Source organism: Grampus griseus (genome assembly GCF_964374135.1).
Source record: "Grampus griseus genome assembly, chromosome: 12".
NCBI lineage: Eukaryota > Metazoa > Chordata > Mammalia > Artiodactyla > Delphinidae > Grampus > Grampus griseus.
In genome coordinates this window covers 17,417,561-17,439,131 of record NC_139006.1, presented here as the reverse complement: position 1 = coordinate 17,439,131, position 21,571 = coordinate 17,417,561, and the positions used below count along the sequence as shown (strand labels likewise).

Here is a 21,571-nt window from a genome sequence, read left to right as displayed (position 1 = left end):
TCCCCCTAGAATGTGTTTGAGCCTATATGACCACCAGTCTAAGGCAAATATATATAGGAAGGGCTTAACATACTTGAAAAACAGGGTGACCACAAATCAAAAACATACAATAGATTCACAAAAAATGAAAAGAACATAAGTATAATGCAAAAGAATATCATCAAGCCACAAAAGGAAAAACAAAAAGAAAAAGGGACAAAGAATATAAAACAACAGGAAAACAAGGTTTAAAATGGCAATAAATACATATCTATCAATAATTACCCTAAATGTCAATCGACTAAACGCTCCAGTCAAAAGACACAGAGTGGCAGATTGGATTAAAAAAACAAGAGCCAGGGCTTCCCTGGTGGCGCAGCGGTTGAGAGTCTGCCTGCCAATGCAGGGGACATGGGTCTGTGCCCCGGTCCGGGAAGATCCCACATGCTGTGGAGCGGCTAGGCCTGTGAGCCATGGACACTGAGCCTGCGCGTCCGGAGCCTGTGCTCCGCAACGGGAGAGGCCACAACAGTGAGAGGCCCACGTACAGAAAAAAAAAAAAAAAAAAAATGAACCTACAATACGCTGCCTACAAGAGATCCACTTCAGGGCAAAGGACACACACAGACTGAAAGTGAAGAGATGGAAAAAGATATTTCATGCAAACGGAAGTGACAAGAAAGTGTGGGTCGCAACACTAATATCAGACAAAACAGGGCTTCCCTGGTGGCACAGTGGTTGAGAGTCCGCCTGCTGATACAGGGGACACGGGTTCATGCCCCGGTCTGGGAAGATCCCACATGCCGCAGAGAGGCTGGGCCCGTGAGCCATGGCCGCTGAGCCTGCGCGTCCGGAGCCTGTGCTCCACAACGGGAGAGGCCACAACAGTGAGAGGCCCGTGTGCCACAAAACAAACAAACAAACAAACAACAACAAAAAAACCAGACTTTAAACCAAAGCCATAAAGAAAGATAAAGAAGGACACTATATAATGATAAAAGGATCAATACAAGAAAAGGATTTCATACTCATCAACATATATACCCCTAATATAAGAGCACCCAAATACATAAAACAAATACTAACAGACATATAAAGGGAGAAAATTGATAGGAATATTGGGTTGGCCAAAAAGTTCGTTCGGGAAAACCTGAATGAACTTTTTGGCCAACCCAACAGTAGGAGACTTTACCATCCCACTCACATCAGTGGACAGATCTTCCAGACAGAGACTCAATAAGGCAACAGAAATACTAAATGATACAATAGAACAGTTAGACTTAATTGATATTTTCATGACATTACATCCCAAAAAACCAGAATACACATTCTTTTCAAGTGCACATGGAACATTCTCTAGGATTGACCCACATACTAGGGCACAAAACAAGCCTCAACAAATTTAGGAGTACAGAAATTATCTCAAGCATCTTTTCTGACACAACAGCATGAAACTAGAAATTAGCCACAGAAAAAGAAATGAGAAAAAAAATTACATGGAGACTAAACAACATGCTACTAAAAAACCAATGGGTCAATGATGAAATCAAAGAGGAAATTAAAAAATACCTTGAGACAAGTGACAATGAAAACACAACCATACAAAATCTATGGGATGCAGCAAAAGCAGTTCTTATAGGGGACTTCATAGAGATACAGGCCTTCCTCAAAAAAAATGAGAAAAATCTCAAATAAACAACCTAATCTACCACTTAAAAGAATTAGAAAAAGAAGAAAAAACAAAACCTAGTCACCAGAAGGAAGGAAATAATAAAGATCAGAGGGGAAATAAATAGAGATTTAAAAAACAACATAAAAAAATTAATAAAACCAAGAGCTGGTTCTTTGAAAGGATAAACAAGATTGATAAACCTCTGGCCAAGCTCACGAAGAAGAAAAGAGAGAGAACTCAAATAAACAAATTAGAAATGAAAAAGGAAACATAACAACTGATACCACAGGAATACAAAAAACCATAAGGGAATACTAAGAACAATTATATGCCAACAAATTTAACAACCTAGAAGAAATGGACAAGTTTCTAGAAACATACAGCCCACCAAAATTGAATCAAGAAGAAATAAATAATTTGAACAGACCAATCAATAGAACTGAAATAGAATCTATAATTTTAAAACTCCCTATAAACAACAGTCCAGAACCAGACAGTTTCACAGGCAAATTCTACCAAACATACAAACAAGAACTTATACCTATCCTTCTCAAACTCTTCCAAAAAATTGAAGAGGAGGGAACATTGCCAAGGACATTCTATGAAGCCACCATCACTCTGATACCAAAACCAGACAAAGACACCACCAAAGAAGAAAATTACAGGCCAATATCTTTGATGGTACAGGTGCAAAAATTCTCAACAAAATATTAGCAAACCAAATCCAACAACACATAAAAAAGATCTTACATCACAACCGAGTGGGATTCATCCCAAATTCATAAGGATGGTTCAACATATGCAAATCAACATGATACACCACATAAACAAAAGAAAAGACAAAAACCACATGATCGTCTCAATAGATGCAGAAAAGACATTTAACAAAAATACAACATCCATTCATGATAAAAACTCTTACCAAAGTGGGTATAGAGGGGACATATCTCTAAATAGTAAAAACTATTTATGACAAACCCACAGCCAATATAATACTCAATGGTGAAAAGCTGAAAGCCTTCCCGCTAAAATCTAGAACAAGACAAGGATGCCCGCTGTAACCACTTCTATTCAACATAGTATTGGAAGTCCTAGACACAGTAATCAGATAAGAAAAAAAAATAAAAGGTATCCAAATTGGAAGGGAAGAGGTAAAACTGTCATTATATTTAGATGATATAATACTATATACAGAAAAACCCTAAGGACTCCACACAAAAACTACTAGAACTGGTAAATGAATTCAGCAAGGTAGCAAGACACAAGATTAACATACAGAAATTGGTTGCATTTCTTCACACCAACAATGAAGTATCAGAAAGGGAATGTAAAAAAAATCAATATCTTTTAAAATCACAATCCCCCAAATAAAATACTTAGGAATAAACCTCACCAAGGAGGTGAAAGACTTATATGCTGAGAACTATAAAACATTAATAAAGGAAACTGAAGATGATTCAAAGAAATGAAAAGATATCCCATGCTCCTGGGTTGGAAGAATTAATATTGGCCATATTAAAATGGCCATATTACCTAAAGCAATCTACAGATTTAACATGATCCCTATCAAATCACCCATGACATTTTTCACACAACTAGAGCAAATAGTCCTAAAATTCACATGGAACCATAAAAGACCCAGAATTGCCAAAGCAATCCTGAAAAAAAAGAACAAAGCAGGGGGCATAACCATCGCAGACTTCAGATAATACTACGAAGCTACAGTGATCAAAACAGTGTGGTATTGGCATAGAAACAGACACATGGATCGATGGAACAGTATAGAGAGCCCAGAAATAAACCCACACACCTACAGTCAATTGATCTTGAACAAAGGAGGCAAGAATATACAATGGGAAAAAGTCCCTTCAGCAAGCGGTGTTGGGAAAATTGGACAGCCACATGTAAATCAATGAAGTTAGAACACACCCTCTTACCACACAAAAAAATAAACTCAAAGTGGCTTAAAAACTTAAACATAAGATATGACACCATAAACCTCCTAGAAAAGATCATAGGCAAAACATTCTCTGACATAAACCATACCAATGTAGGTCAGTCTCCCAAGGCAACAGAAATAAAAACAAAAATAAACAAATGGGACGTAATCAAACTTACAAGCTTTTGCACAGTAAAGGAAACCATAAACAAAACGAAAAGACAACATACAGGATGGGAGAAAATATTTGCAAATAATGCGACCAACAAAAGCTTAATTTCCAAAATATACAAACAGCTCATACAACTCAACAACAAAAAAACAAACATACCAATCGCAAAATGGGCAGAAAACCTAAAGAGACATTTCTCCAAAGAATACCGAAGGCCAATAGGCATATGAAAAGATACTCAACATCACTAAATATTAGAGAAATGCAAATCAAAACTACAATGAACTACATGCTCACACCAGTCAGAATGGCCATCATTAAAAAGTCTACACAACATCGTTAATCAACTATACTCCAATATAAAATAAAAATTAAACACAAAAAAATTAAATAAAATATCTTCAAAAAAAAGAAAAAGGTCTACAAATAACAAATGCTGGAGAGGGTGTGGAGAAAAGGGAACCCTCCTACACTGTTGGTAGGAATGTAAGTTGGTGCAGCCACTGTGGAAAACAGCGTAGAGGTTTTCCTCAGAAAACTAAAAACAGAATTACCATATGATCCTGCAATCCCCAGGCATATACCCAGACAAAACTATAATTCAAAAAAAGATACATGCACCCCTATGTTCATAGCAGCACTATTCACAATAGCCATGACATGGAAACAACCTAAATGTCCATCAACAGATGAATGGATAAAGAAGATGTGGTACATATATACAATGGACTACTATTCAGCCATAAAAAAGAAAGAAATAATGCCATTTGCAGCAACATGTATGCAACTAGAGATTATCATACTAACTGAAGTAGGTCAGAAAGAGAAGGACAAATACCATATGATATCACTTATATGTGGAATCTAAATTATGACACAAATGAACCTATCTATGAAACAGAATCATAGACACAGAGAATAGAATGGGAGAGGGATGGATTGGGAGTTTGGGATTAGCAGATGCAAACTGGTATATATAGGATGGATAAACAACAAGGTCCTACTGTATAGCACAGGGAACTATATTTAATATCCTGTGATAAACCATAATGGAAAAGAATGTGAAAAAGAATGTGTATATGTATAACTGAGTCACTCTGCTGTACAGCAATTAACACATTATAAATCAACTATACTTCAATAAAAAGAAAAAAATAGAAGGGAGGAAAACAGAAGACAAAAACAACCCAGTCACATAGCCTAAGGAGGAGGGTAGGCAAGCAGAAATCTAAAGGGAGTGAATATCAATTAACAGGTCTCTAACCACACTCTGCAGCATGATCTAGCTTTGCAAAACAGCACAGAGACAGAAGCCAAGGGAGAGGTCAGGTCCACTGGTTTGCAGAGGATGACATAAAAATGGGTCCAGAGTCCAGATCAGTCAGGGAGTCACATGCTGGGAGGAAGCCACCCAGATTCACAAGGAGTGCTGAGAGGGCCCCGTGAGGGTGGAGGGCTGCCCAAGTCGGTGGGTAAGAGGAGGACAGATGACAAGGAAGTAGGGGCTCACGACTAGAAGGCCAAGGTCAAGACCTTGAAGGTAGCACTGCTCCTGATGAGTGAGATGGATGGGGCCAGTGTGGTGGGAAACAGCGTCGAGAGGAAGACGGCAAGGAGCTGGCATAGGTGGGGTCAGACCGTTGATGACAGAGGAGAAAATGCAGGCAGCGGGGTACACACGGGTACAAGGACCCGTCTGAATCAACCTTTACAGAAAAGGAACCCATGAGCAGTATGACTGTCTATACTTACTGGGTGTCAGAAAGGAAATGCCATTCTGTTCTTCCAAGCCTACATCTGGATCTTTCCAGGGCCCAAAAGAGAATGAATATTTGAACAACGAGCAGTCAAGAGTCCAGGAAAGCATTTTTAGAGCCTTTCCCTCTTGAAGTGTATTTTGCTCAAGGAGAAAGGGAAGTTTTTCAAATACAGATTTCAGACTAGCCACTCAGAACCGTCCTCTGGAGGCCCTTACCTTGGTCTGTTTCTTCTCGGTGGCGTAGACGATAGAGGTACAGCAGACTTCAGCGATCTTGCGGCCCTGGCCGTAGAAGGACCAGCAGCAGATTTCGTCCCCAATGACATCCTTTATGAACAGGACCCTTCCATTAAAGCGCAGCGACAGCTTATCAAACAGTTCGATGTTCTTCAACATATTGTCGTCGGAATTGCTGCAAAGGAGCATTTGATAAAGTGATTGATTACAAGCTGGTGTTAACAGCCGCTACTGGTGGGGGAGTGTTTCCACACACCGGGCCCATTATCTGCAACATCCCTTTTCAACCTCACAGTAAGCCCGTGAAGAAGGCACTACAGTCCCCAAAGCTCAAAGGAAAGCAAGGGTCAGAGAAATTAGGGAACTGGCTGAGGCCAAAAACTAATAAATGGCAGAGCTGAGCCTCAAAAAGACAGCTCTGGCCTCTAAGTCTGCGCTCCTCACCAGCGAGCTAGGGCGGACGCCCTGCTGTGCAACAGCCAGGAATGAAATGCTGAAACCACGGGGTCTGCAGGCAGAGGCACCAGGTCGGGGACATGGAGGAGAGCCCCACAGAGCCACATGAGAGGCTGAGTGACCTGCCCGAGGGAGACTTTTTATCCTGGGCCCATTTATGGGTCTTAAATAACTTCATCTAATACCCCTACAACCCATAAGTTCCTGATTTAGAGCCACATGTTCCCAAGAGCCAAAAGGCATTCTAGAAACCTGTATATATTGCTAGTGGGAACATAAAATAGCATAGTCACTTTGGAAAACAGTTCGGCAGGTCCTCAAGTGATTAAACGTAGAGTTACCATATGACCCAGCAATTGCACTCCTAGGTATCCACCCAAGAGAAATGAAAACATGTATGTGTACATGCATGTCCACAGCAGCATTATTCCTAACGGCCAGAAGGTGGCAACAACCCTAATTGTCCATCAACTGATGAATGGACAAGCAAAATGTAGTCTGTCTGAACAATGGAGTATTTTTCAGCCATAAAATGAATGAAGTACTGATGCGTGCTACAACGTGGATGAACTTTGAAAACGTTATGCTAAGTGAAAGAAGCCAGACACAAAAAGCAACATATTATAAGATTCTACATATATGAAATGTCCGGTGTAGGCAAATCCATAGAAACAGAAAGCAAAGTAGTGGTTGCCTAGGGCTGGGGGAGATAAGAGGGTGGGGGCCGTGGGGAGTGACTGCTAACAGGTATAGGTTTCCTTCTGAGGTGATGAAAATGGTCTACAATTAGGTAAGTGGTGATGGTAGCACAACTCTGAATATACTAAAAAACACTGAATTGTGTATTTTTAAACGGTGAATTTTATGGTATGTGTGAATTTGATTTCGTATCTATCGATCCATCTGGGCATTCTAGAGGTGCAAAAAGGCCACCCTCATCTGAAGGGAACGAGGGGAGTGGGCCTGGCTGGTTTGAGTGCAGATGTCTTTTCTGGCCAACACCTTACCTGGTATACGAGTATTTGTTGTTACTTCTGTTGTAGAGCAACTTCACGGCTGGCTGTGGGTTGTTTTAAAAAAAGGAAGAAGAGAGTCACTTGGAGTGCAGGTGCAAAGGACCACCGGCTTCCCACAGCACTGGAGCCCTGCCATCCGCCTGAAGAGGCAGATAAGCATAGCCTGCTGGCTGGGGTGGGGCTGGAGAGGGAGACTGCGTGAGCCAGCACCAGGAGAAACAAAAGATGAGCTATGCTCTCCCATTCCTGACCCCTTCTCAGGCCTTGCCCAGGCAATTTCGCACATTTTTATTCCAAAACTTACTCAGAATAACCTCCACCACTTTGGGTAGCAAAAGAAATGCCACAAGGTTGCCTCCACCATACCTTATTTGAAGTCGCTATAAGTTTCTGTTCTTCCTTGGATGAGGTGATGACAGGAACTTTGCAGAAAGGCTCATAAGTATCTTTGTTCTGCTGGAACAAAACATGCTTTCAGCCTGGGAGGCCTGCCCAGCATTGAACTGTTTAAGCTGGCCTGCCGGGCAAAGACGGACTCTGGCGAGGGGAGATGGGGCAGCCGTGGCTGGGAAGAGAGGAGGATTCTCAGCACCAGTGAAGTTGGATGGGGGACGACCAGGAGTGGAGTTCTCCAATGAACCCGCTCTTCGGCCAGGACTGTTGTATGCCAGGGTGCTTGGCATATAAATACTAACAACAATGACACATTTCACAGCCCAGGAAGCCACTCAAAAATAAACCCTAAATATGGCAGATGAAATATGATTGCATCAAAGCTCCTAAAACCCCACTGCAATGACTGCAGAGGAATTATAAGCCCATAAGGAGAGAAAGAATGGGAAAAGTGAGGTCAGCAGACAAAAGATGTCAAAAATTCAAGTCTGGAAAGCAGGTCTCAAGTGAGTGATAACCAAGGAGCAGAACGCTGAAACCTAAGTTGGAAGATGGGAAAGAATCCACAGCTTTGAAGGCTGGTGGACTCAGGGCAAGAGCAGAGGGTTGCCTGCTAGTCGACAGAAGCACTGGTGAGACCTCCAGATGGATCCCCTACCCCAGCCGGGCAGGAGAAAAGTCCACTTTCCTGGAGCAGTTTGTACAGGAGAAGACAGGGCTGAGCTGCTATTCCGAAAACGGGAGATTAAGTGAACCATCTACACACTAAATGGTGAGCCCTACCCCCACCCCAGCCCCTTCTCCTACTCAGATCTCAGAAGGCAGCCAGTTGGGCTTATACCCACCAGGCAAGAGAGTGGAGGACTCCTCTACAGGGAACCACCTGTCCAAAAAAAAAAAAAAGGCTTACAGATTCTGACACTGAGAGTTCCCACTGAAAAAGCCAGCCTTATCATCTGCCACTGAAGCCCACTGGACAACAATACATACAGTGTTTCAGAGCCTTTACTCTTGAATTTCAACAGACCAAGGACCATCAGATTATACCCGGAAAGCCTCTCAAATATGAGACTGAAACCAAAACAAAGAGAAAAAGTAAGAGAAGGAGTCACACAATGAAGGCAGCAGAAAGAAAACTTCAAATAGTATCATCAGACAGATGAGAGCAGATACCGCATCCCATGAAACAAGATCAGCGTGCTATATAAAAAAGAGCACTCGGAGAACTAGAAAAGGCTCTCGGGAGTCAGAAATACGATAGCAGAAATGAAAAATTCAATAGAAGCGTTGAAAAGATAAAACTGAAAAAACGCTCTGAGAAAATAGAAGGATAAGGGCGAGAGAAATTAGGAGGTCAGTCCTGGAGGTTTAATCTCAAACAGAAACCACAAAAAGGAACCCAGAGGGCATGTCTCTAAGACAAAGATGAAACAGAGATTCCCTGATGTGTCTGAACATACCAGAAGGAGACTGAAGTTTCTGAGAATTTAGGGCTGAATTAGGGATGTGTGCTTAGAAAACCAAGCAAACAAAAGACAATGAAGCAATCACTAATTCTGGCAAACTGAAAAGTTACACGAGAAAGGAAATAATCACTGTATACTCTGTGGCTCAACTGTTAACAATATTTACACAACTCAACGTAAACTCTGAGTACGGATTTAATCAAAACTGTGATAAACTATACTGGGAGAAGGAATACGTGCAGGCAAGTTTGGTAGTGGCTGGGGTGGTACATGAGCTAAATTTTAATTTTCTACAGAAACGCCAGTAGATAATGTGGTAAACTGGAAAATCAATAAATAATATAAGAAATAAGTGAGTAAAGAACTGCTGCAAGAATTAAAAGAGGCTGCTGCAGGGGTGGGAGTGGGTGGAAGGCGTATGCTAGTGTTTTTGACATCAACCTAGCTTACAATACTAACTTGCCTTGGTAAACGCTTTACATGCATTACTTTAATAAACATACAAATGAAATAAAAAATAACAAAGTAAAAGCTACAACATTCAGTTAGATTTACAGAGAGTTCACAGACTGGCAGTAGCAGCAGGGGTGGTGCAAATAACAGCTCCTCAGGTAAATACCAGTTCCTCAGGCAGACTGGCATCGTGGGTACTGTCCCAGTGGAGAGCCACCCAAGAGCCTCACGTTTACAGATCCAATTCCTAGGACAACGCAAAGGGGATCTTCTGATTCTCTGCCATGAATTAACTTGCCTTGAAATAAATGGCTTCTGGCTACATCTAGAAGCGTTCTGGTTTTGGAGGGATTTTACTGTCCCTAGACTTGACCCCAGCAGTCCTTCCCCAGCTCCAGCTGAGGAGTGAGGGGTGTCTGTCTGTAGAGATTACGCTGGGCTCTCAACAATGACTTGTGGGATGAGAATAAGTCTTCCAATGAGTCCAGAAAAGGATCAGGTTTTACACCCCATGGCTCGGTACTGAAGGGTTACAATGCACACAGGGAGAGGACCCAACACCATGGGGGCTGAAATAAGCCAGAGAGCAGTCAGGTGGCCTCAGCATCACAGGGAAGCCTCTTGGGGGTCGCGCAGGCCAGAGGGGAGCAGCTCCGGGGTCAACTCATTAACTCTCACAACAGCTCAATGAGGGAGGGGGACAATGAGAAAGGCAGATGAGTCTGGGGCTCTCCCCGCCCACACGGGGAGAAAGGGTGATACCTACTTGCAGGGCTGCCTGGCACTCTTCCACCAGGCCCTGGACCAGGTAGTACTTGGCTTCTGCCAGCAGCTCCTCGATCTCCCGGCGGCTCTCAGGCAAGGGGACCGCCCCGTCACGAAGGTAGTTGAGTATGGTACCAAAGTGCTTCCCACACCGGTCAATGAGGATCCAGCCTGTGGTGGGAGGAGGCGGGAGGAGAGCTGGGGTGTCTCTTGGCTCCCACCACCTCCGGGGAGAGCAGGACCACAGAGAGGGTTGCGGCCCCACCTGCCCAGCTACCAGCAAAGGGCTGACCAGGCCCCGCTGGCTGCAGACAAGCACACCCCAGACTCACTGGTTTGGGCTCCTTTATTTTATTTATTTATTTTTAACTTTTTGGCCACACCAAAGGAAGGATTGAACCGGTGCCCCCTGCGAAGGAAGCACGGAGTCTTAACCACTGGACTGCCAGGGAAGTCCATGGCCCCTGGGGCCTAAAAGCATGTTCCTCAAGTACCTCAAAAATCCCTATGTTAAGAATATCGCAAGAGGGCCTACCCCACACCTGGATAAAATGGGTCCAAATGAGCACATCCCATTGACAGGGGAAAGGCTTCTGGTGTGAAAATATCTATTCCCTTTTACAACAAAGCTTTTTTTTTCAGACTCCCAAATAACAGAGCCATTTCTAAGGAAGCAGACGGCTCACACTGCAGGGAGTCAGTGACATCTGACTCCCAAGGGTGACCCCCAGGCACTCACCAGCACCACCACAGAAAATTCCATCTGTAACCCCCCAAACAAGTGTTTAGTGGCTAATGACAGCAATCAGAGATAAAATGGTGACCAGCCAGACCCTGCCCTCAAGCAGTTCAGTCTAACTTGGGGAGATGGCGCTGGCATTCACTGACCGGAACCAGGCACAGTGCGAAATCGTGCCTTGTGGGTGGGGACAAGGCGAGTCCTGCCGCTTCTCAGTATCTTCTCCAGTCTCCAGTCCTGGCCCTGGTCTGCAGGGCCGCTATGCGGCTTCGCTTCTCGAAATTCCTCCGCTGAAATGCAAATGCTACTGGGAAGAGGAAAGAGGACTGGAGCCTGGGAAGGGGAGGAGGAGGTACCAGAAGGGGAAGCAGGGTTGAGGTGAAGACCAAGTACATCTCAAGAGAAAACGTGAAGCCAGACAGACGGAGAAGTCCCGGCCTTCCCGATAAGCAGGGTCACCCCGGGAAGGGGGCCCCAAGTCTCCTGCTGCGCACTGCAGGTGAGGAAACGCCAGCGCCCAGGGAAGTTAGGAGGTTCACACAGGAATCACTCATTCTCTGCCCCTGCTTTCCCTCAGCTTGGGAAAAGAGCCAGGTTTCCACTCTGAAGACCACTATGTCTTCCCAAATCCTCCTCAGACCCCAGGCCCTGGATCGGCAGCAGAGGCCAATGGAGGCCAAGGGCAGCCAAGGCACCTTTTCACGTCCGGTCACAAGTCGGCCCGCCTCCCCCGAGTCCAGCCCCGCCAAGTGTGCTCAGGTGTTCTAGCGCACTAGTTAGTGTTCTTTGCCGCCATCACCAGGAGAGTTGACAAGGAGGCCACTTCCACGTTCCGCTTTGCAACTACTCCTCAGTCCACGGTTCCTGGGCCTTTGGTTAAAGGTCCCGTCTCGTCCCTCCAGAGCCTTCTGCGCGGCACTTCCACGCTGCTATGGCCTCCTGAGTACAGCAAGAAGTTAATCCCCAATCTCGGCAAACACAAAGCAAATGTGTGGCCTGGAGTCAGACCCTGGATCCGAGGAAGGACAACGAGGCCTTCACAGGTGTGGTAAATCCTGTCACCTTGACAGTGCCCGCTGGACATTATGTTCCCGCTCCCCTCTCCAGCTGAGACAACAAAGTGCGTACTCAGTATCTGTTCTGCAGCTCAGATGCCTACAGGGGCCTTGAGCACACAGGATAACCAGGTGCAGGTGGGCAGGGCGGACCACAGCCCAGGCCCTGCCTCTCCCCGCCCCCGCCCCCCAAGGGGGTTCTTCCCACTCCAGCCAAAACTGGCCAGGCAGGAATGAGGCCCAGGGCTGAGAGAGCCCCTGATGTTCCAGGAGAAGCCAAAAATGCAGATTTCCCTGTGAAATCTCCAGACTTCTAAAGAACAGTAAACCGATTTTTTTTAAAAAACCTGTCATTAACCCACGACAGGGCAGCCACAACAGGGCCTGCTGGCCAGCAGCTTGTGACCCCTGTTGTGACCGTGGATCAAGTGCTCTCCCTCCAGCAAGCCGACAAGGTATGGAAAGACCGTATTAGCTTCCCAACAGTTCCTGGTGATGGAGGCTCATTCCCCTGCATTCTCCTCAGATGAAAACAGAGGCTCAGGGAGGTCCAGGGACACTCCCAAAAGCTGGGGAGGCAGACCTAAACCACAAAGAAGCAAGGAACTCGTAGGAAAACTCTTTTCATCATACGAAATTGAGAAGACACGTAGAACCTCAGTCTTTGGGAGAAAGGGCAACAAATTCCACCCAGCCGCTCTGGGAAGAAAATGTCCTCGTCTGCCTTTGATGCGTGGACAACGCAGCCACTCAGAAAGAACGAGGGCCCCTGAAATCAATTACCCAAGTGACAGTCCAGAGTTTCCATAAACGAACAGGCGGACCGTGACACTGGGCTCTGGCTCAAGAATGCTGTCAGGAAATGCTTGTGGTGAAGGAATCATACTTTGGACAAATAAGGGCAAAAAAAAAGAGCAGAGCCAGACGCACTCTCCATGAGGTTTCAATTAACATTTTGACTTCAAAATATTTTAGTTGCTTTCAAAGCAGGAATCGATCCCTTTGAAGCAGTCAGCTCCAGTCCCCAGCATATAGACAAGCTAAGGGAAGGCAAGCCAGGTCAGGGCGACCTGGGCTCCCTGGCCCCTTTGGCAGGGCTGGAAAGAAGAGTGAGGGGTGTAGACCCGGAGGCTCTGGGACGGGTTGAGTGAGACAGCACAGGCCTGTACTGGAAACCAGCTCTGCACCTACTTGCTGGATGACGTTGGTGTCTCACTTAACCTCTCTGTCCTACGGTTTCCTGTTCTAAAAATGGTTCCTCCCTGGGCTGGCATAAAGGTAAGATGAGAGAATGTACAGGAAGCACAGAGCACAATGCCGGGTCTGCCAGCAGCCATCAAATAGGTCTCTGATGGTGAGCCCTTTACATATGGCATCATCACTGGAGAACAGACAGGAGTGGCAGCGGCATCCAGAGGCAGAATGTTCCAGTCCCCAGGAAGGGGGTCTGCGTGGTTTCTGGGATGCCTGGGAGGAGGCTTGGCTCAGAGACGGGGGGCTGGACCGCCGGGCTTGCCCCCTCCCAGCCCCGCCAGCAGACCAGGTACATCCTCTCTCCTTCCCTCCCCCACCTCCTCCAGGGAGCTTTCACTGACCTCTCCTTCTCCATACTAAGGTATTTAGATTTTTATGGTCCCCAAACTTGCCTGTTCATAAGTTGCCTAAGGTACTTGGGTCCTTGTTACAAATTCAGACTCTTGGAAGTAGCCTCATTCCTAAATCAGAATCTCTAGGGCAGGGTTTCTCTGCCTCGGCACTAGTGACGCTTTAGACCGGGTGATTCTTTGTTGTGGAGAGACTCTCCATAGGGTATGTAGCAGCATCCCTGGCCTCCACCCGATAGCATTCCCACACCCAAAACGTGACACCCAGAAATGCTCTGGATATTGCCAAGTGTCCCTGAGGGTCAAAAATCATCTCTGGTTGAGCACCACTCACTGAAATAGATCAAAGATCTAAATGTAAAAAATAATGTAAAAACTTCGAGGTATCAAAGTCAACAAATCAGACTGGGTGAAGATATTTACAACATAAGACCACAAAGAAATATGATCCAGAATATATACTTCTACAAAGAAAGAAAAAAGGAAAATGGGAAAATGTGTAAAGATACTGCCCGGCAGCTAAATGATGAAACACAGTGGCCAATAAACATAAGTCACTCAATGCACTGGAAATGCTAAATAAAACAACAAAGTACTGTATCATAACCATCAGATTGGCAGTAAGCAAACAATGACAGGTGCCCAGTGTTGGCAAAAATTCAGACCCCTGTGGGGAGGATAACTGACACAACCGCTAATACCTAATCAAGTCGAGGATATGATCCCCAATTCCCCTCTTGGGAATCAACTCCAGGACAGAGCTCCCAATGGTGGGTAGGACCTTAATGCTGTGGGCCCTGGGCCGGGGGTGGGGGGGCGTGGGGCTGGCTGGGGCCTGGGGACTCCAGAGCTTTTTCATTCACCAAAGTAAAAATATTATTTTCTGGGTGTGCCATGATGTGGCAAGGGTTGGGAAGCAGAGCCCACACATGCACTGGGAGAGTGTTGGAGAATGATAATATTCCTAACAGTGAACGCTGGAAACAGCCTAAATAACCATCACAGAACACGGATCCATAAACTGCATGGAACACTCTACTTCAGGGAAATGTGTGAACTAGAGCTGTTTTCTCATGGATCAATCTCACAGGCATAACGCTCACTAAAGCAAAAGCTAAAAGGCTACGTACAAGCTATGACATGTAACACCGTTTATATGATGTTTAAAAATGCACCAACTATACGGTGGTTACGGACATAAACAGCTGTAGTAACAGTAATTCACGCAAAGCCCCACACCAGTGGTTCTCAGCCCTGGCCGCGCATTAGAATCCCACCGCGAGCTCTTAAAGTCCTAATGCCCACCACACCCTGTCCAGTTACATCTGGCTGAGGAGCGGGGGCGGGGGTGGGGTGGGTGGACGACAGGCATCAAGGTTTAGCTCTGAGGGTGACTCTGTGCAGCAAAGACTGAAATCCACCCCAGTGACCCCACAGTCAAGCTACTTAGAGGTCATGGCTAGAAGGGAGAGAGGCAGAGAGGGTAAAGAGAAGCCCCATGGGTCCAGATAATGTTTTAGTCCTTGTCTGAGTCGGGGCACAGGGGAGTTTGTTACATTATGCGGTTTAAACACTTTCAACTTATTTCAGAATTTTGCATAAGGCAGGAGGCCTGCGGGTACTGCAGTTTTCCTGCTTATTCCACTGCCCCACTGGTTTTCTAGGGAACGCCTACTGATAATTAGATTAATGACTCTCTTCTCTGATCTAGTTTATAGACTTCCTTACTCCAAAAACATTAGCCAGAGACCAGACACCATTTAAGGCGGGAAAGTACTACAAGCAACAGGGATGAGGCAGGCAACTACAGGTGAGGGCCGGACAAAAGTCGTGTTACGAAAGGGCCACATAAATCCACCCGCCAATGACGACAATGACAAGGGCTCCGGGAGAAATTCTAGCACTGCAGGAACTGAACCTTTCTGGGGAGGAGTCTGGGAAAGGCCTAATCACTGCCACCGTGTCCTCTCAGAAGAGCGACCCCTGTAGGGGGAACGTGAGACCGCAACACCCTCATCCCACAAGGCCAAGGCAGGCCACTTCTCCACAGCGTGCTGAGACCCTTCCCCACAGCCCCGGCCCCTCTACACCCCAGCCCAGGCAGGACTAAAGCGATAACAGACAGCCCCCATTTACTGAGTCTCCCAAAGTGCCGGGCCTCCTGTCAAGGGCTTTCTAACGTCCTCATGTAATCCCCACGACAACCCCGAAAAGCATTATCATTTGCAACTTTTAAATGAGGAAAGAGGCTCAGAGAAAAAGTCACTCGACTAGTGTCACATCACCAGTGAACAGCAAATGAGCCTGTGTGAGCACAATGCCCAATACGTGGAAACTGCTCCATAGCGGTTAGCTGGGACAGCTACCATGGGACAGAGCAGGACTCAAATCCAGGTCCACCTCCAACACCCACGCTCCTCTCTGTTGAGGAATTACGTGCACACGGTATACAACTCAGGCAGGCAGAAGGGCGTGTAGTGCAAGAGTCTGCCACCCACCCAGGACCCCAGGTCCCCTCCCCAGAAGCAACTAGCTTCTCAGGTATCCTGTACAGATTTCTAGCAACACAATGCATATACTGTTCGGTATCTTCAGAGCCCTTGTTCTTTAACTAGCATGCCGTCCTGCTGGCTTCACTCGCCTGGGTGAGCCACACTTGGCATTTGGGCCTGTCTGTGGCAAATTTCACTGCCACTGACAAGCTTCCTGCCTGAAGGCCAGGGTGAAGCTGTGAGATGCAGAAAGTCTACCGCGCTTTGTAGATCCAAGGGTGTGCTTAGGCCATGGGTCAGGCTGGGCAGTGTACTCCGCAGGGGCCAAGAGGATTGCTCTGCCAGCACAGCGCTGGCTGGAAGACCAGACACTCAGCCTGACACCCCAGGCCCAAAAGGGCTTCATCTCTAAGCTGGTGGTTGCACCATAAGGCTGCCACACTCAGACGACCAGGCCTAACCAGGGCTGGGCCCACATCAAACCACACACAACAGACAGTAAGAGCCAGCAAGTCCTGGGTTCAGTAGCTTCATCATTTCCAGCCCCGTAGCTTTTGAAAAAGCATTTCACCTCTCTGAGATGTGGATTTCTCACTTAGCAACTGGTAACAGCAGTCACCCCTTAAAGGGTTAAGGTGAGGCTTAAATGAAACAAAACCCATAAAAGGCCATACTGTGAGCTTTTCATGATGACTTGAAGGGGGCTGGAGTTCTGTGAAGTGGAAACAGCTGAGGTTTGGAGTGTCAAAGGCAGCACTGCTTCCCTGGAGATGCTGGGTTTTCCACGAAGCACCAAGGAAGGACATCCTCTGGCAGCTGTTTAGAAGCCTGCACAGGCCCACTGGTTCCACTCTCGTGCGTCTCCCAGTTGGGGGATGGGAAAGGTTGCGGACTCTGTCTCCTTTGTGACACAGCATCAAGCCACCAAGGTGAGGGCTCTCAAGGAGACACGGCTTCCACGTTGCCTTGGAAGCGAGCCAGCCGCTTTTCCTGAGCCCCGCCAGAGACTGGGCAGGGCGGAAGAAAGGCCACAACAATCCTGGGGTCTCAGATAAGGTCCACTTCCTTCAGCAGCTGGGGTGCTATTGTCTTGATTTCCACAAATACTCCCGGGCCATGCTGGGTGCGGCCCAGCAGAGGGGATCCTCCTACTCATAAAAACCCTGGCGTTTTCTGGGTGGGGCACTGAGGCAGCTCTGGGGCTCTGACCTCATTCACCTGCTGCTGGGCCAGAAACCCAAGTTTGTGGGGAGCCCAGGGAAGTGGGACTGAAGGTTCCCCAGCAGCCTGGCTTCTCCAGGACACAGAGGGAGACGCCCCCACTAGCTGACAGTCCAGGGTGTGGCCCTCTTAGGATAGGAGAACACGCTGTGCACACCAGGCCCAGAGCCCCCAATCCCACCCCTGTGTCAAAACTCGCCACTCTTCCAGGAACTACCATCTCGAGAAAGGCAGGGGCGTCAGCACAGAGGCCAGTCTCGGAAACAGGTAAGGTAGGGTCAAGCCAAGCCGTGGTCTGGCCTGGTCTCAAGCAAGCTCAGGCCAAGGAATGAAGGATGGGGCCATCTTTAAACCTCATGTGACCTGCCCCATAAACCCAGCCAAAGAAGGATGCTCCCTCTTGCAGGGGTCTGAGTGTTCCAGGTGGGTGGAAGTAGTTATGGGAAGTAGGACCATTTTAAACAATTCTTTGCCCTTCATTAACATGACTTTCCACAAAAAGAAAAAAAAAACCACACACTGGGGACTTCCCTGGTGGTCCAGTGGGTAAGACTCCACGCTCCCAATGCAGGGGGCCCAGGTTCGATCCCTGGTCAGGGAACTAGATCCCGCATGCATGCTGCAACTAAGAAGCTCGCATGCCGCAACTAAGAAGTCCGCATGCCACAACTAAGTTCCCATGCCACAACTAAAAACAAGCAAAAACAAAAAACCCACGCATTGAATATACATATATTGAATGCTTACTATGGGCCAGCAGTCCCCCCGGGGTGGGTGTCATTGTGCCCATTTGCCAGATGGAGAAATGAGACGACGACAGGCTAAACAACTTGATTAGGGTCACCAGACAAGAAAATGGGGAGCTGAGACTCCAAAATCCAGGTTTGTGAGTCTTTTATCAGGACCCCATCCTAGGAGGACAACGGTCCAGAGAAAACGCTCCCACCTGTGTCACACTCGAGTTTCACTCTGACATCACAGAATCATGACCGAGAGAATGGGAAGAGAGCCAACCAGGGCAGCCAGTCCAGCGACCACTGTACAGAGCTGATGCCTGGGGCGGGGAAGTGACTTTCTCACAGTCACACTGCAAATCAACAGCTAAGTCGAGATTATGACCCCCCGCCATCCCGCTGACTCCTACTCATCTTCAGCTCTCAGCTTAGGTGTCACCTCCTCAGGGAAGCCCTCCTTGACCACCTCCCCCTCCCCCCCGATTAGATCCAGTCTCCCTGTTACTCACTCTCAAGGCTCCCTGCACGCCCAGTAACACTGAGCACAACAGGAAACCTGGGCCTGTGGACACTGCCTGTTTCACGTTGGTTTTCTGAACTGGAAGGAAGCCCTCGACCACAAGCATGTCCCAGAGGCTGGGCTTACCTTCACTATCCGTGAGCACCTCCATGCGCCCGCTGAACATGGCCTTCAGCATGGTGTCCTGCTTGGTCAGCGTCTGCATGGTGGTGTAGTACAGGGCTCCACCCACGTTCAGCTTCACGTACTTGGAACTGGGGCTCGTGCCCTTGAACGAAGTGGTGCGGGTCGCAGCTGCTGGCACCGCTGAGCTCACCACACTTTCTCCTGACATCTCTTCCTGCCAGGGGACAAACACAGGGGCACTAGGGTCACAGCACCAGGCCTGATTTACTTTTCTCAGCCAGTGTGCTGCAGCTGGCCTCCAGATGTGTTCTGCTTAGTCCAAGTGTACACTGCATTGAAAACAAAGTTTACTCCCAGCGTTGACAACTCGGGAGAATTCACAGGAAAATCTGAGTTTCTGGCTTCTCTTAAAATCAGAGGCCAACTAGGCCAGCAGGGGAACCAGTGGTGGGAGCTGGGGCATCGGCTAACCCATTGGGAGGAGCATGCACTCCCCAACCTTCCCCAAACTCCAAGCAGACAGCCTCATACACTGGCTTCACTGCTGACCCTGCAAGTACCAGTTTGCCACTAAGTCTTGCATTACAAGGACTTCTTTTGTGCCCACTACCCGTATAAATGAACACCCTGGCTGTATCCTAAAGTGGCCGAAAGCACTGCCAAGGTCCCGTTTCCTTACTGCTATGCACAACGGAACAGCTAAAGGTGCCACTTTTCCGTTGAATTACCCATGAAACAAGCTTTCAGGAAATTGAGTGGGGTCTCAACTACCGTTCCCTTACAGGGAATAAGTGTTTCTAAGTACTCAACAAAAGACATAAAAACTCTTGGAAGCAAGTTATTGCAAATTGGAGACTTCCTGTACTAGTACTTCCCCAAACAGCAAGATCCGCTGAGTCTCCCTAAAGAGCACTGCCAGCGACCATGTACATCCCCGTAAGACAAATGGATGCAGTGTCTGATCTAAGCAGATGCAGGAAAGGAGACTGGTACCTGGCATGTGTGTATTCAAAGAAAACTTTTCTTTTTTCCCAAATTTTATTTTTTTAATTGAAGTCTGGCTGATTTACAACGTTGTGCCCATCTCTGCTGTACAGCAAAGTGGCTCAGTTATACGCATTTTTAATATTCTTTTCCATTGTGTTTATCATAGGATACTGAATATAGCTGCCCGTGCTATACAGTAGGACCTTGTTTATCCATCCTATATATAATAGTTTACATCTGCTAATCCCAGACTCCCAGCAGAAAACTTTTCTTGAATAGGGAACATTCTATAGCTGACGATTCCAAGAGTGGCTGAGTCTTTACTGGATCTGGAGCACAGCACTGCTGGCCACGAGCTGGCCCAGCACTCACGCCGAGGCCTCGGGGTTCCCACAGAATGTGAATGACTTCACAGCACATCACCAGCAGACAAGGCAACTCGGCCGCTGATGCATCAAGACACAAGCGAGGCCCCCCTGTAATTATGTCTGAACACAGACAAAAACAAGGACATTGTCCCCCAAAAAATGACCAATAAGGGTCATCATGGCTGCTTCTTTACCAATTAGAGCCCCATTCCATCCTTCCCGCCTTCAAGTGAGGAATTACTAAGACCCAATCCCAGAATTAGCCCTGTTTCCCGGCAGCATTCAACACAGAGCAAAGCCCCACTTCCTGAGTCCTTCCCACAATCACCCACCAGAAGCCCGAGTCGTCTTTCTGAGACCCTCCACAGTTCTCCCTCAATGCACCAAGAAAACAAACCCAACTATGACTACAGACATACTCTTGGTGGTTTCAGCTGGAGGGCACTGACAACACAGAACCTTTAAAACTATACCCTGGACTGAAAAAGGACTGTTTTTGTTTTTTTTTATTCTTTATGCTTTTCTTTTACAGACCTCCCACAATAAACACATATTACATTTATAGCTGGTAAAACACAACTGTTATTTTTTTAGAATTTATTTATTCATTTTTAATTTATTCATTTATTTATTTTTTGGCTGCTTTGGGTCTTCGTTGCTGCACACAGGCTTTCTCTAGTTGAGGTGAGTGGGGGCTACTCTTCCTTGCGGTGTGCAGGCTTCTCAATGCGGTGGCTTCTCTTGTTGAGAACACAGGCTCTAGGCACACAGGCTTCATCAGTTGTGGCACACAGGCCTCAGTAGTTGTGGCTTGCGAGCTCTAGAGCGCAGGCTCAGTAGTTGTGGCACACGGGCTTAGTTGCTCCGTGACATGTGAGATATTCCCGGACCAGGGCTCGAACCCAAGTCCCCTGCATTGGCAGGCGGATTCTTAAGCACTGCGCCAACAGGAAAGTCCCCACAAGTGTTATTTTTTAAATGGGCTAAGGGACTAATGAGTGGCAACCTGCAATCCACCAGTGATAGTAGAGGCAATGGCCAACTTGCTTGACCTCCATCCCCTCAAAAGAATGGCCGGGAAATCACCCACTGGGGAACCCACTGCTGTCAGGGCGCTGCAGAATGACACGGACGAAGAATGGCCTCCTGGAGAGAAAGGTGTTTTCTCAAGAAACTGTTCCTGCTTCGTTCACCAAGTGAAAACATCACAAGAAGGTTAAGTTTTCAAAAGCTCAGGCTTAGCTCACCTGGGGTCTCTGTGGCCTGATGCCAAACACAAAAGACAGAGGCCAAGAGGAAGCAGTGATGCCTCCCTCCTAGCTTTCGTGTGAAATCAGTCCTCAGAGACCTGCCACTAACAGTTATGACCAACCATTTCCCCCAGAAAGACACGTTGTCCATTTGATGGCAGAAATGGC

General features: G+C 47.0%; 1 protein-coding gene across 5 annotated transcripts in view; it reads right to left on the bottom strand.

The window, feature by feature from the left end:
* The window catches only part of KCTD10 (potassium channel tetramerization domain containing 10), a 34,356-nt gene that overhangs the window by 8,240 nt on the left and 4,545 nt on the right, over positions 1-21,571 (bottom strand). For 4 of the 5 annotated variants that reach the window (XR_014297504.1, XR_014297505.1, XR_014297506.1 and 1 more), the window contains exons 2-6: positions 18,799-19,012; positions 10,309-10,478; positions 7,597-7,686; positions 7,222-7,274; positions 5,738-5,933 (exon numbers count right to left, since the gene is read on the bottom strand). Coding sequence is in view for 2 of the 5 variants with exons in the window: in XM_082667332.1 (XP_082523458.1) it covers positions 5,738-5,933; positions 7,222-7,274; positions 7,597-7,686; positions 10,309-10,478; positions 18,799-19,012 (723 nt within the window). In the remaining 3 variants the exon portion in view is untranslated. The remainder of the gene's footprint in view (positions 1-5,737; positions 5,934-7,221; positions 7,275-7,596; positions 7,687-10,308; positions 10,479-18,798; positions 19,013-21,571) is intronic. The other variant, XM_082667333.1, reaches the window with a different exon arrangement.